General features: G+C 42.4%; 2 protein-coding genes across 3 annotated transcripts in view; both read left to right on the forward strand.

Moving 5' to 3' along the window:
• The first annotated feature begins 1,072 nt into the window (after nt 1-1,072).
• Nucleotides 1,073-3,527, forward strand: cep20 (centrosomal protein 20). Its single transcript, XM_049015785.1, has 5 exons — nt 1,073-1,210; nt 1,379-1,576; nt 1,788-1,872; nt 2,264-2,397; nt 3,201-3,527. The coding sequence occupies exons 1-5, from the start codon at nt 1,183-1,185 to the stop codon at nt 3,269-3,271; spliced, it is 516 nt and encodes a 171-aa protein (XP_048871742.1). The 5' UTR covers nt 1,073-1,182; the 3' UTR covers nt 3,272-3,527.
• A 4,905-nt stretch (nt 3,528-8,432) lies between these two features.
• The window catches only part of myh11a (myosin, heavy chain 11a, smooth muscle), a 30,085-nt gene continuing 23,023 nt past the window's right edge, over nt 8,433-15,494 (forward strand). For both annotated transcript variants that reach the window (XM_049013398.1, XM_049013399.1), the window contains exons 1-3: nt 8,433-8,713; nt 12,239-12,599; nt 13,391-13,547. In XM_049013398.1, coding sequence (XP_048869355.1) covers nt 12,258-12,599; nt 13,391-13,547 — 499 coding nt within the window. In that variant the 5' untranslated portion in view covers nt 8,433-8,713; nt 12,239-12,257. The remainder of the gene's footprint in view (nt 8,714-12,238; nt 12,600-13,390; nt 13,548-15,494) is intronic.

A 15,494-nucleotide genomic window follows, 5' to 3' on the forward strand; every position in this document is an offset into this window, starting at 1 on the left:
AATCCAGTTTCAGAAACCTTTTTTGATCCAATCTGATAGCAAAAATCCAATCAGATCACTTCAGAACTGGGCCCAGGTATGAGAGCCTTACACTCAGAGAAACAAACAAACCCATTTTTTTACTAGAAGTCTGGCTCCTCTGTAGCACGTTAGCTTACTCCAGATCAGGGCCTTTATCCTGTGCCAGCTGGCCGCCTGCAGCCCCTGCTTGGCTGGCCTCCCTCAGTGTACCACCAGACGGCTTCAGCTGATCAAAAATGCTGACAGCAAACTTAACCTCTGTAAATAACCAGTGTAGAGCATTTCTAAATCTCTCTACCATCAAGCGATTATACCCCACATAAAACTATATAAAAAAAAAAGATCAGAATGAGGTTTGTACTCTGTTTCGTTCAGGTGGCACATGGAAGAAATAACGATTCACAAAATTAAAGTTTTTTTTACAGTGCATGACAGTTGTACTGTTTAATAATAGATAACATGCAAGGATTTTTTATAAAATCATTTTTTGACAAAGCAGAGTCTGGCTAAGTGCAAATTCCACTCCATGTGATAGTGGATAGTGTGAAACAGGGTTCTCCGTTTGATAAAATACACGTACTGCGCGTTTCGTTATTAATAACCATCACACGGCGCCATCTAGTGGACAGTATAATAATATGCGCCGACAAACAACCGAAGTCACGTTTAAACGTTTTGCAAAATATATTTTCTTCTAAAGTCAAAATGTATTAAAACGTAATTCTATGCACAACTTTTAAGCAACTCAGAAGCAAACAGGTCGAACGAACTGCCGCCAACGCACCAGGACATCGACAGCAGGCTTCATAAACCTGATGCGCACATTACTTTTCGCAGACCTTCGGGAAGCAGCTGCAAAAAAACTACTTAACAACACATTTAAATGATTAATAGTCATCTACAAACTTGCGCTTCATTCTGTTAGATTTTGATAATACGGGTGAAAGTCTGCAGCGTTACTCCTGACTCATGGCAAACTGCAGCGCGTTGTGATTAAACCCTTTAATAATGTGGAATGATACCCCTGATAAACTAAAAACTATATAAACTGTATAAACTGCAGGCACACGGTCGTTCGAAATAATCCGGCAGGGGCGGGAACTTGGCGGGATTGTTAGAGGGAGAATCGACCTTTAAACTCGGAAGTTAGACAGCATCACTATGGCGACCGTCACGGAGCTGAAGAGCGGTAACTCTGTGGTTTATTTGTTATGAATTGCAATAAAAACAGTTGTCATATGTTCAGGTGTGTAAGGAAGTGGGAGATAAAGGCTAAAGCAGTCATGCAGGGGAGGTATAATTATAATTCATGGCCACCATCAGATCCGCTGCGGTCTCTCTTTTCCCCGCTCGGCAGCCCTCAAAGAGGCGCTGGAGTCCCGGGGAGCCCTGGCCCAGCTGAAGGCTCGGATCCGGGCGGAGGTGTTCAACGCCCTGGACGACAAGTCGGAGCCGCGACCGCCGCTGCCCCGTGAAAATATGCTGATCAACGAGTTGATCCGCGAGTACCTGGAGTTCAACAAGTACCGCTACACAGCGTCCGTGCTGACTGCGGGTGAGCGGTCCTGTCACCGGCCGTAAGGGGGCGACACTCACTGCCCTGCAGATGCTCGGTTTGCATGCGTGGTCAATGCCTCAACATGTATCTGTTGGGTTTTATGATGCGGTCACCTTCGCCGTTCAGTTATTACTATTACTCTTACTATGGGGTGGTACTTTGATACTGTTACTGTGTGTATGCATGGCTCTGGATGTACTCTGCACAGAATCTGGCCAGCCAGAGGTGCCCCTGGACAGGCAGTTCATAGCCAATGAGCTGAACGTGGTGGAAGATGCCAGTGCTTCCAGCGTGTGAGTGTATTATCTGTAATTTTCCCCATTTATGCTTTAGGTTTTGCTTAGAATTTAAATACTGAAAGACATTAAGGAATATCAGTGCAACTATCATGTTAAAATACTTTAACAACACATGATGTTGAGTCCATTTGTGAAGAAAGTTTAGATAATATTTTCCAGTCTTGGCAGGGAATAACCTTAAAATCAGCAGTCCTTTAATGCAGCACTTAAGACTGTATTGGGTGATGTAAGAAACAAAGGTTTGTTAGGTAATTTTGGGTTCAGTGTACTTTTCAAAATAGAGGGAACCCTTTCAAATCGATGGGATGTTATCAGGAATCACCAGCCTGTGACTAGCTGACAGTCACCCATCTTCCTGACACATAGACACTGTCCATCTCTCCAGGCCTCTCTTGTACGGTTTGCTGTCACATTTTCTGAGCAGCGGAGAGAAGGGGGGTAAGGTATTCCTGAAGAGGTCCGGCGCTTCTGAGCCAATGGATCGTGCCGTCCGTCCCGCTGGTGATGCCCGGAGGCTTGGTGAGCAGCTTTTCGGGGTTTGGGCCTGGGGCTGTAGATGAAGCCTGTCGTCGAACCTTTGTAGATGTATGGAGTAACTCCATAGGAACCAGGGAACCAGGGTTTGCTATACAGCAGTTTCTGAAAATGTCATTGACCGACTACAGTAAGTGCAGAATTCAGCATCGTCGTGTGTCCTGGTATCTCGGAGAGGACTGTTTTTTTTAAAGACTGGTACTCAAAACCTTTGTCCTCTTAGACTTATTTCGAAATCCTTTAACATTTTATACCTTTTACTGATGTAGGGCCAGCATACGCAGCTTCGCAAACTCTATCTCTCCATTTGGTATTGAACTGGTGAAAATTTCAGGTTTTTGCATTCTTTTAAATAGTGTAACTATTGCTACGAAAATGGTGTAACTGTGATATGAAATGTAGTGAACTGTGTTACTGGGAATTCATTGGTAACTTTAATAAGACATAGGATATCTGTATCCTTAATACATTCATTAATAATTCTTTCATTACAAGTTTTTGTTTGGAGCAAGATACTATTTAAAAAAATTCCGGCTGCTTAAACATACAAAGGAGCTACTCTTTTCATCTGTATTGTAGCCTTTCAACTTCTGGGAAAAACAATAATCAGGCTTTAGTTAAGCTTTGGTGTCCAAACTTTGTCTACAAGTTGTTTCCTAGTTAATCATGCTTTCCAAGGCACTGTGCTTTCACTTTGAGATGTTTTGCATTGTCCCCATGACCCTCCACAGATTTAGCCCTTGAAAGACTGATAGCCATTTTGTATTATTACACTCTTCTGCCACTAGGTGTCCCTGAAACGCACCCAGCTGGGAAGAGTGGCGCAGAGCCCTTTGTCCTTCAGGGAGGATACAGATGACAGCCTCTTTCTGCAGTTACAGTTAAGAGAGCGAGCTGGCTCTGATTTGCCGCCCCCACACTCTCATCAGTGGACTTTACATCCTGTTTGACTGTAACTGAAATTGTTGTCGCTAGGGAGTAACCTGTCGTGTTTGCCAAGAGAGTAGTACTGTGTACCGTTTGTGTTCCAGCTTTTTTTTATATTTTACATTTTTTATATTTCTTTTCATGTTTTTGTCCTATTGCATAAGTTTAATAAACGAGTCAGTGATCAATTCTTATTTTTTTCTGGTGTCTTTCTAATACCTTGAATTGAAATGATGATTTCTTTTCCATTTTCATAAGACAGAATACAGACAAGGGCTCCAGAAGGGCCCAGCACTTTATAGGGGCCCTAATGGAGGCCCCCAAGCGGACTTTTTTTTTTCCTGGGGCCCAGAATTTTACTTTTGGTCCATTTTCTTAAGTTTGTTGTTGTGAAAAAAATAAAAGAATTTTTAAAAGCGATAACCCCTGTATGGCAGTAAGGGGGAAACTCCAATACAAATGGGGATTTAAAAAAAAAAAAACCCATATAGATGGATCTTAATCAATCGGTGTTCAGTCAGGCTGGACAAACACAATGGTAAATATTAGCATCTCCATCATTTGTGATGCTGACCAGCACTAGCAGCGGGGCTGGTGACTGACTGAATTGGGCTGATGCACAGGTCCTGCCTCCGCACGCAAGCCGGATGTCTGCGCCTTGTCACAGTCTCGGAGCCTGGGGACAGATGGCCCTGAGCGGAAGGGAGGAGAAAGAAGTACATTTTTCCAAATTACAGTTTGACCATAACTGGTTATGAAGAAGCACAGATTACTCAATGTAACAGAGAATGAATCCTGTGAGCTAATATAAAGAGGATATATGCACAGCAGCAAGAACCATCTGAACACAATAACGGCTTGGGATTCATTCTCAGCTCAGCAGTATTAGATACAGCGCAGGTTCGACGAGGAATTTGCTGATTTCAAGGCAAGATCTAGTGTGGAAAAGCAACTTCCGCGAATTTTAGTTCACCTAAGAACTCTAGCAGCAGTATTCTGTACTATTTATGGAGTTCTTATGGATACATTTTAACAACCTAGAGAGCAAATTCATATCTACACTATTTTTCATGTAATGCATTTTTCTAACTGCCGATTGATTCTTATACACATTAGTATTTTAAAGCTTCTTAACCTGGTGATGACTTAGTATTTAGTCGTGGCAGTTATCTTACCCAAACACACAACAGGGTGCATCTTGAAATCTCTCATTCGTGTCTTCATTAACCATTTTTCATTGTGTCTCACAGTCAGAAACTCTTCCCTTAATAAAAAAATACTTAAAAACTCTGCAAAGTAGGTATTGCAGGGTATATTTTTCGCTGCTGTTTTGCTCTTCACCACATGATGGCAGCAGCACATAAACTGCTAATCATAATATGATCATATTATGATCATCATATAATTAATGTTTTTGTCATTTAGTCTCAGAGGTGGAATTGTTTAGGAATCATAGAATGAAGTTCAAAATGTGGCCTATTTTGTTTGTAGTTGTAGAACTGATAGAAATAAACAAGAATGAAGTCTAAAGAATATTTTTAACCCATCCATGTTGAAAACTGCATCCAGTTGGCAGCATCTGAAAGTTTGGCTGTCTGAAACAAATGTTAAGATCTGTTTTCTTTACATGAAAGTCAGGCATCATGTTGGCCGCCTTGCCGCTGTTGGCCAAATGTGTGCCCATGTTTAGGGTTTGCGATTCGTTTGAGTGGGGAGACACCACACATCCCTGCTATTGCTAATGTCTTTGGATGTTGGAAGTCACATGTGACCTCTGTTTAAATTAGCTTCACTATTAACCAGATTTTGTATGAATTATTCTAAACATCACGCTGAAATATTTGGGGAGATGATAGTTAATACCTGAGGTCAATAGCAGCTTTTGTAAAGGGAGAAATTTGACAGAACATGTCACTATATATAGAGGGTGACAGCTTTTCACTTATATGGACACTAGATGGGTTTTTACGAGGAATATGGTTTAGTCTTTTGCACCCAGGTCTTCAGCCTGGGACGACATTGCACAACCGAACACTACTGCTGACTGTATAAGGGAATTTGCCGTCTGTGTTGCAGCTTCGCCAAAACAACACCTTGGAATATTACCCAGAACTGCCTGAGGTTCTGTGTGGTTGCTGCTGGACCGACAGGCTCTTCAGGCTGGCATAGTATACGGCATCACATACACACTCAAACAGAAAGTGAACTATTTCCAGAGTAAATTGTTCCGAAGCTTTACCTCAAAATGATAAGCTGTTCTTTTTGAAAATGCAGTACCTATAGAATATAATGAGTTATTGTAGCCTTATAGGAGAAATGCTCTTATCTGAGACCAGTCATTTAAGTGCATCATAATGCAATCTTTTGAACTTTCATCTTACTATGGATGTATGGCTGAAATGTTAAATGCCGGTCGATTTTGCAATATTTAACGAGGAATCCCTTTCCCTGCATTTCTTGGAAATGCGGAACAAAGCGGAGGCATTGGAAAAATGTCCCTGTGGGTCAGGCCCATGCAGGACGCCGCAGCCAGTCTGCCGCAGGCAGCCTCTCGATGTCATTTCCTTCCGCACCATAAAAGGCAACTTGACATTCTTATCTGGATGAAAAGTTCTCAGATCCTTTGAAATTAAAGGCCTCCGTTCACTAGGACAACTATAGCTATAGCGTGCAATATTTCATTTGCGTTAAATCACTTAGATTTAAAAAGTTCGCAGTCTATTTAAAGCATTTATTTGTGTGCATTTTAATCCAAACAGAGTCAACACCAGAGCCAACACCTTGTAGCAGTTATGGAAGATTTTTTTGCATGTGGGAAATATTGAATTAGATCAGTGGCGGTCAATCTTATCCACAAAGGGCCGGTGTGTATGCAGGTCTTTGGGAAAACCTTTAGGTCAGCTGTTCAAGCCCATGTGTGAGAACTTTTCAGTCAATTAATCCTCTAAATCTGTAGTGTATTTAGGGAGTTGTGGTAAAAAAAAAAAAAATCACATAAACTACAGCTCTGAATTAGATTAAGATGTGGATGAACAATCTGCTTTCCAGGTCAGCATGGAGGTTCTGGGAAAATCAAACAGCATGAGCAATCTCTATGTTTGTATGTGGAGAGAATCCACTTCATGTACTGTAGGAGTGACCCAAGCATGGGACAGGACCTCGCTCTTCTGTCCGGGCCCCGGATAAAAACTACTGCAAAAATACTGACTCACACAACTTTGCTGCTCCCCCTGAAGAGGGATATATTTCTCAGAGGACTTAGGGAATAAGAAAAACTCTGGGAAGATGGGCTGTGTCCAGCCTCCAGGAGGAAGGCCTGTGGCCAGGCAGGAGTGGAATGGATGGTGTTCTACACTTGGCACACTGAGGTTTTTCCATTCACCACAAGATAGTGTAGAACCAAATAAAATTCCCCCTTCCCCAATTTTTGACCTCTTTCAGATTTTAAATCTTCTTGAACAAGCGCACCACCATCAACATCCTGCACGTTGCCTTGTGTGAACATCAAACCACAGATAAGTGATGCGTTAATTGCCCTTAAATTGTGACAACAAGACTGAAGTATCTGCAGTTAAAGGCCCATATTTCAATGGTTACAGAAGAAACAAGCACTTTTACTTATAATGGATCTTCCCTCACTTCTCACTTTATTCTCAGCTCACTGGAGAAGACTACAGAATGAGCATAGTGCTGATGTTAGCCAGTAAATAAGCTAAAGCTGTTTCCATGCAAGCTGCAATGTTTGTGTCTGCAGTGCCATTCCTGCTACACCATATTTAGTCAGCGGCCAGAGCTACTCATGCTGCGCTTTCAAACACCAAGCTCCGCCGAGATTCCTCACAGACCCCCCTATCCTTATATGGCACCTCGGCCCTTGGGGCCCCCTGTGACCCCCTCCTGTTGCCATCCGTTCCCAGATTCTCAGCCTCCCAGCCCCCTTGCTGTGTCCTCCTCCCTGATGATGACCAGAGGCTATGCCGCGACTTCCAGCCGCTTGCGTTCCCTCAGTTGGCAGCACGTGTCGCTCTCCCCTGCATACCTAGCTATCTCTGGTGCTGGAAAAGCCGGCCGGGCCACATGTGATTTACTGAGCGGATTATGAGCATTTCCTTATAAAGAAAGTTCCATCTGAGATGGCAGGGTGGCCAGGGGGCTCGGAGGGCTGGGATACACAGGAATGTGGTGTGTGTGATGGTTTGGAGCCCATGCCGAGGTCAGAGACAATTCTGGGGAAACACCTGTGTGACGGAAGAAGGGATTCCTCTAGTTACAGCAGTGCGTCTGCCTTTTTGGGGTTGGGAGATGGCAGGAAGGGTAACTGGGACTCCAGTCCACTGTAGTTCTGTCCTACTGACTGGTTATAATTATGCCAAGTGTGCAATTAGGCTACCAAATAATTAAAAAGTCATATCGAATGTGACAGTCTGGTACACAGAGTCAGCTGTCAGTCTCGCAGATTTCTACAGCTCAGATTTTGTGTTTTTATAACTCAGATTTTTTGATTGGCTACTGAAAGTGGCCAAAGCTGAAATAAATGCAGGTGAAAGTACATGTTAGGAATCACAGCAGCCACAGTTTATGTTCTGCAGATCAGATGCAGCTTTTTTCAATAATTTAGAGAAACTGAATGAATGATATTTAAATAATTAACGTGTAATTTAAAGCACTTGATCACAACCACTCAACAGACGCAAGCCAACTGGATGAGAGTATTTGTTAGGAGAGCACCGTGTGACAGATCAATACCTATAGAAACGATCAATGTTTTTTTGACATACTGGTGATTGTGTCATCAGGGCCGGTCCGCCCTATAGGCGACACAGACGATCGACCGTTTGGTTATCTAGTGAAAAAAATCACAAGAAATGCCATTGGTTGCATTCAGTGACATTACAGTTATTTGCACGAGTTGTAATATTTAACTACTTTTATTGTGAAAAAGAGCAAATCAGTTAGTTAGCAGCCAGATATCCTGTGCTATTGATGTGTTGTAATACGATTGTCAGCTGAATCTCGCCTAGGGACGGGTGTCACATTGATAGTAATACGCACCGTTGGTGATGCTGCAGAGCCAAGCGCTGCGCCTGGCGCGCGTGAAGCACCAGCGCACAAAACGCGGAGAAGAGCGTCTGGCGTGTCCAAAATAGCGGCGGAGCATAAACACACAACAGCATTCGCCCTGCAATGCATCCTACAAACAGAAAAGTGCTGGAAACGAAATAGAGGAGCAAAGAAGGAAGGAGGATGTGAGCTCCTCCCCCTATAGGGGTTTTGTTTAAATACTCTAGTGAGCCCTGGTGAGGATAATTTGGACAGTCCCTCTGTGGAGTACTCTTCAGATTCCAGCTTCCAGGTGAAAAGCATCTGTCAGCTTGTGAGTATCGTTCCCTGACATATTTCTCTGGCGCTTTATTCCAAAATGTCTCACTGCAGTGGGGATGTGAAGTATTAAAATATATGATAGTTTTGCTATTTTACACCTGGAATACACAGGAGATTGAAGTCTTAACGTACTCCTTACTCCATGAGAAACATAAAAAACAAGATATTTGCACGCATGATATGCGTTATATTATTATTATTTAGAATTGTCTGAAAAGTTTCATACACGATGCCTGTCCTTTGTACATCTACATTTCTTTTTTAAGAGGGTGCAAGTGAGACAAACACATTTAGTCTAATAGAAAGAGTACCGGACATATTTCAGTTGTTGCAGTAATAATTATGGGCAGTTTGTACGGGGGAGTAAAACTTAAGGATGACCATCTGAAAAGCAATGACGATGTCCCTACTGTCATCGTATGATATGATTATTGTTTTTGTTATTTTATTTCCTGCAAGAAAATGCTCATCTTATTTTTATTAATATGTGTTGAGTTCACATTGGAAACAGTTTTCTTCAACTGTATACCTCAGTGAGCAGTTCAAGTAGAACATTATGTACTATAAAAGTTCACTTGTAGGAGGAAAAAAAACAATTTGTATTAAACCAATAGGATTCATGTTTCAGTCTTTCTTTCATTGCTTTGAACAATGGCATAGGAATTAGAGGAAGTCAATTTGCAGCGGAGAAGAAAGAATTTGTGAATTAAAGCCAACCAAAGGATTTCCTGTTCTCCAAACATGGTTTTTAAGAGTCACCTGCCGCTTGGGTATTTGGTTCTTGGTGAAGTTGTGTTTTTACTGACTAAACCTGCGCGCTGAGTTTGCATGTAAAAATGCAACAGTGGTGGGAAATCACTCCATTAAAAAATGCTACACAGATTTACATCAATAGAAAATGGGGTCAGAGACTAATCAAAAAAGATAACTGGAGTTCCTGAATTGTACCCTAAACTGCAGCAATTGTTGGAGAAAGTTTCAAAGTGCTCTTTTGAAATGGGTTGGTATTTGATACCCTACAGCAGTGATTTCTGTCTCCCGTGTGCTTTTAATTATCACAGCCAATTGAGAATTTGGCCACGCTTCATGTATAAAATTGTCATAATGATCTGCCTTGCTTGCTGTAAAGTGTGATTAGGTCTAAGTGCCTTGGTTGCATTTACGCTGTATATTTTCATGCAGTTTTTTTTTTTAACATCAACTCAAAATTTTCACGTGTTTGGGAAAAGAAAAAATGAATAAATGCTTTAAGAAAGGGAGAGGTGAAGAGTTACAAGGGGTTGCGGCTACAGGTCACATGCTTTAGGGTGGTGGTGTGATTGTAATGCAGAGCTTCTGCTTGTTCTTGTACAGCTTTCCATAAGGGAAATCCGCAAACGTCAAACGGCCCAATTCCTTCTGCAGTTAATATGAATTTAAGTACAAATGAAGGACTTGTGGTCTGTTGATGATCTATACAGTTGACATATGAAACCATATTTTAAAGCTCTCAGTACCTTCAAAAAAGTATAATGAATATAGCATATTATTATTATCATTGATACTACTACTACTACCACTAATAATAATAATAATAATAATAATAATAACAATAATAATCAATAGCAATCAGTAGCTCAGTCTGCCTGCCTCTAAGTATGACATCATCACCACTTCTAAACTGAACTCAGTGAAATTAAAGCAAAGCACAGCTTCTGTTAAAAGGTCACTCTAGTTTATTTAAAGTGACAGTATCGTGTGTGATTACTCTTTGAATGGGACACATTTGGCAGTTCCTTACATATAGCCTCTATTTGTGTTTTTCGGATACGGGGAGGACTGTACGTTCACTGTCATCTTCAGTGATGGAAGCGGACTTCGCCTCCACTGCTCCCACTGGTTCTCCAGACGCAGATGGGGCCTCTGCTGAGCTCAGTGTCACACTGACAGCAGCACGTATACATCTGTTTCCAGCCTGCGCAGTCAGGATGCGGGAGAAACAGCAAGGGGATACTGTAACGTGGGGGGGAGGGGGTTGTGGTCCCCACCCATTTAAAGGGGTCCAGGGGGTTGTAAAGGCTGGTTCTGATTATTGGGGGGGGATAACAATCCCCCCATCCTCCCCATAATTTATGCCCCTGCGGAGCGGCATTCCCAACCATAATGTTAACCCCACACACATTTAGCAAATTAAAAGAGTGTTCAGGAAGAAAAATGACACTAAGTGATTTCAGTTAACATGCTGCTGTGTGATCTCTGAGATCACATCAGATGTGTTTACGGCTTTTTCTTTTCCCGATAGCTTATCCTCATAATGAAATTGCCGGCATTATACTTTGTAGGGCCAAACAAATGTGATTTGTTGTGCTGAATGTTAAGCTGTTTGTAAACAGGGCTCTGGGCAGTTGCGTGCCCTGTGCCAGATCGGGGATTAATGCACTCAGGGTGGACATACTTCCTTCTTGCGCTCTTAAGGGCCCCCCGGACACATGATCTGGGTGTCCGGGTTCTGCAGCGGGGCCCTAAATCCTCCTTCAGTGAGGAGAAGGTCTTTAGAAAAAGCAGCTCACCGCCGCACTCGCACACCCAGAAATGGAGAATTCGATGTATCAGAGGTGCTGCCCAAAGGTTCAGTATAGTTGTCACATGACAATGTTTTTATGGTATACAAGGACAGCAGGACTGGCAGTGACGTGGCTAGAAGCTCAGTCGTACTGATCTTATTACCAAGGCCAACAGTTTCATGTAAAAATACACCTTACAATTCATTCCATCCGTACGTACACCTGTCATTAATGAAGCATTTAGCTACTTTATGTAGTAAATACTTACTGCCGTATCGTCTGTATATTCATGTGGTGTGTTGGGAGACGTATGCGTACTCAGGATCCGTACGGCTGGCCTTCACAGCTCCAGTTCTATGTTATCGCTTTGCAGTAAACGATGAGTCAGGCTGCAGACATATTATTCCCTATAAGGGCTTTGTTTGGGAGTTCACTGGCTCTGCTGTTTGGGTCTTCAGAAAGGAGACCACAGCAGTGAAGGTGCCCTTATATGGTCATCACTGCATGCCACCGCCGCCCCGCATCGCGATCTAGCTGTTATCCTTGTTGTCGCCGTTATTCTTCCACTATATATTAACGACCACGGTGTTCCTCACCTCTGCATGTGCTCATGGTACATATGTCCATTTTTCTAAGGCAAATGGTGTTTTAGGTGGTCTTGTATTGTGACATGTATAATTTCCAGTATGCTCCCCACAGGGCTAAATAGGGATTGTGATTCTCCCCCCTGTGACCTTCGTGCATGCTGGCGGGAATGGGGGGGGGGGGTGGCTCAGTCTATGAAAATAAGGGAGTTTCAAAGGGCCTGCTTAATATAGAAATTTAACCCTTTCTTCTATATCAATGGAGTCAGCTGCTCTCTTTAAAAATGTACTTATGATCTTCAGACAAATTATTAGTGACAGAGAATTTCTGTATTCTTCTATTCAGAACCAAATTTATAGTGCCAATAAGAACTGTTTGTGTCTTGACAGCTCGTAAACTGACTTCAAGATGTCCCAAAAAGTTTTGAGTGAGGACGAGAAGTTCCTCTTTTTGGACAAGGACTTCATCAACAGTCCTGTGGCCCAGGCTGACTGGTCTGCCAAGAAGCTGGTGTGGATCCCCTCTGAAAAGCATGGGTTCGAGGCCGCCAGCATCAAGGAGGAGCACGGTGATGAGGTGTTGGTGGAACTGGCGGACAATGGGAAGAAAGTGACAATCAACAAGGATGACATCCAGAAGATGAACCCACCCAAGTTCAGCAAGGTGGAGGACATGGCGGAGCTGACCTGCCTGAACGAGGCCTCCGTACTGCATAACCTGCGAGAGCGCTACTTCTCTGGACTCATCTATGTGAGTACCTCAGCTCCGCCTTCTGCCCCCCACATTTCCCATGAGGCATTGCTGTGGGAGTCAGAGCTCACGGGGACCATGGCTAGGCCTTCAAAGCTACGTGTGAGCCAATCACATGCTTAACATTTACTCAGTGGAGATAAGTGAAGACTGTATGAAGTATACAATTGAATTCTCTCAAAAAATATATATTTAAAATTTATTAATCAAACATGGTAAAGACTGTGAGGTTTAGTCATTCACAAGACAGGATCAATATATCAATTCAAATCATCTTTCCATCCATCCATCCATACATCTTCTAGCCGCTTATCCTAGTCAGGGTCGCTTTTGTCCACCCAGAATGAAGTACTTCTGATAGCCGATGATCCTCAGCATTTCTTCCAGTGTTCGTGTGAGGCAGATAGGAAGTATCCATCAATATCACTCATGCCAAACAGGTTGATGCATGCATCATTCATGCTACGTAAATCTCTATTGTTGCGCCAAGAAGGTTGTAACCTGCACTTGCCCGGTGAACTGCTCGTCAACCATTTCAAAGAGGAAGTAGGACATTAAAAACAAATGCAGTGCAATGAAGTTAAATATCAAACCCTGGTGGAATGTTGACATATCTGAATGGATGCTAACAGCCATTTGAATTCCTGGAAAGTGGAGAATAAAGCAGTCAGTTATTCCAAGAACTCTGTCTCCCTCAGCCCCCAACAGTTCAGTAACATGCGGTGCTTTGCCTTCTACATCGCACGTGCAGTTGGGCAAGTGTCAACTGATGGTGTTTCTCTTTGGTCCAGACCTACTCGGGCCTGTTCTGTGTGGTGGTGAACCCATATAAGATGCTGCCCATTTACTCCGAGAAGATCATCGAAATCTACAAGGGAAAGAAACGTCATGAGGTGCCACCACATATCTATTCCATCACCGATAACGCCTACAGGAATATGATGCAAGGTAACCAGTGTGCACACACCCGCCAGACAGCTGTACCTGTTACACACATTCTCTCATGCTAAATTAAGAAACCAATATTAAGATTAAAGCATCAAAACCCTAGGATATTGTAGGCCCTGTTTCAAAACTGCAGTGTGTCAAACATTAACCAAGAGTAAACTGTCCCTGGCCTCATAATGCATGGGTTTGTTTATATGTCATGTCTCCTTAGACATTGTAATAGCTGCTTAAAGTGCCAAATATTCTTTACTGAAGAGCTTTTGTGGTGGTTTTGAGGGTTTGTTGTAGGAGTCTATCAAAGCATCTGTCACTGTTTTACTTTCATCAGCTTTAAAGATTTTGTGGCTTGTGGAAAGTATCTGTTTCACTGCATTATGCTGTTAAGTTCGTGATTGGCTGTATGTGTAGGGGAATCACGAGGGCACTGAAGTTCAGAAGCATCCAAATCAGCAAGTACAGTACAAGCAAGTGTAACGGGAAGCAACACCATCTGTTCATTAAGCCTCTGACTGTTTTTTGAAAGAAATTATCATTTATTTGCCATTTCCACAACTACAGTTGAGGGTGAACTTGGGGTCCAAGTGCAGGGTGAGCCTGCACTTTTTCAGTGTCCCTGGAGCATGAGATACGAACCTCCAACATTATTCCACTCAACAGATATGTAGCAGGTTTTTATTTTTAATTCAGGTCATGGTCTAGTTCTTCACTATAAACTTCTGGCACATTCAGTGTGTTCCCCCAGGAATGAAATTTGGATGGAAGTTAGGTTGGAAACGGTCAAAGGCATCTAACTAAACAAGTGGGTTACAGAAGACTCAGAAGAAGCAGAGAAGCGGGTCATTGCAGGGACATAATCAGTCAAACCATTCAATATAATAAATCCAATACTGTAAACAAATTAGTAATGACATTAAGTTAGTGTGTAGTTTTCCCCAGAATGACTCTTCGTTTATCTTGGCCTGGCAGGTCCCTGTTGCTGAGCTTAAAGCCCTTCCACTGAGTGATGTTCACAGCGTGTGCACGCAAGATTACATGTGTCTCTGTCTGTGGTAATGTAGGGGATATCACAGATGTCACTCAACTTTCTCCTTCATTAGCAGATCATAGCTATTGGGCAGCTAAGAAGAAAAATGTCGCATTGTCGCAGTTTTCATCGTAGCCCGAAATAAATTCACATTTTGTTCTGAAGTGATGACATCATTGTAACCTTGGCCTCTGTTAACCTACATTATCTAACTGAAATGGAATGGCTAGAACCTGATGTATACGTGAATTTTATGTGTTGTGAAAGCTTAAGTTCACTATTGTTCAAGGGGTTAGAAGTTGTACGTTATTTGGACGCCTTCCAAATTCTGTCAGGAAGCTATATGAGAACAGAGATGACCTCACCTACTTGTCCAGCGTCTCAGCTGTGTGATTACTACAGCCTTCCATGCTAATAAAACTCCATAGTGCTGGATCTACATCATGCAAAATAATCACATGCTTAGTGGGGCTTGTGCTGATAGCATAAACTTATGCTGGCTATGCTTTTATATAACATGATATTAATATGTCACATTGATTTGAAAATGAAGAACAACATGCTGTATCTGTACAAAACAGGATTTACACAAATTCATGTATTTATTCTGTTTCTATTTACATAATGTTCTGTAATTCTTGGGTCATTGCATGTCCTCTGGTCTAACTCCAGGTCCTATCTGCTGTGGTTAGTGTAGTATGGATTCCTAACCCACAGAGCTTCACCCCTCCCCTATAACTGTATGGCTAACTATGGTTTCGCTATGCCTGCAGAATACCTTAGCACCCTTGAGCTCACATGAATCATAATATTGCTGTTTAAAGGCGATTGTATTTCTGCTTTTGGCTCAAGTCCAGAAGCGTGCATCTTGTTTATGCTACACTACCATAGTATGTAGCTGCCTCCCTGCAAGTAAACAGTAT

Source organism: Brienomyrus brachyistius, chromosome 5 (genome assembly GCF_023856365.1).
Source record: "Brienomyrus brachyistius isolate T26 chromosome 5, BBRACH_0.4, whole genome shotgun sequence".
In the NCBI taxonomy this organism is placed as follows: domain Eukaryota; kingdom Metazoa; phylum Chordata; class Actinopteri; order Osteoglossiformes; family Mormyridae; genus Brienomyrus; species Brienomyrus brachyistius.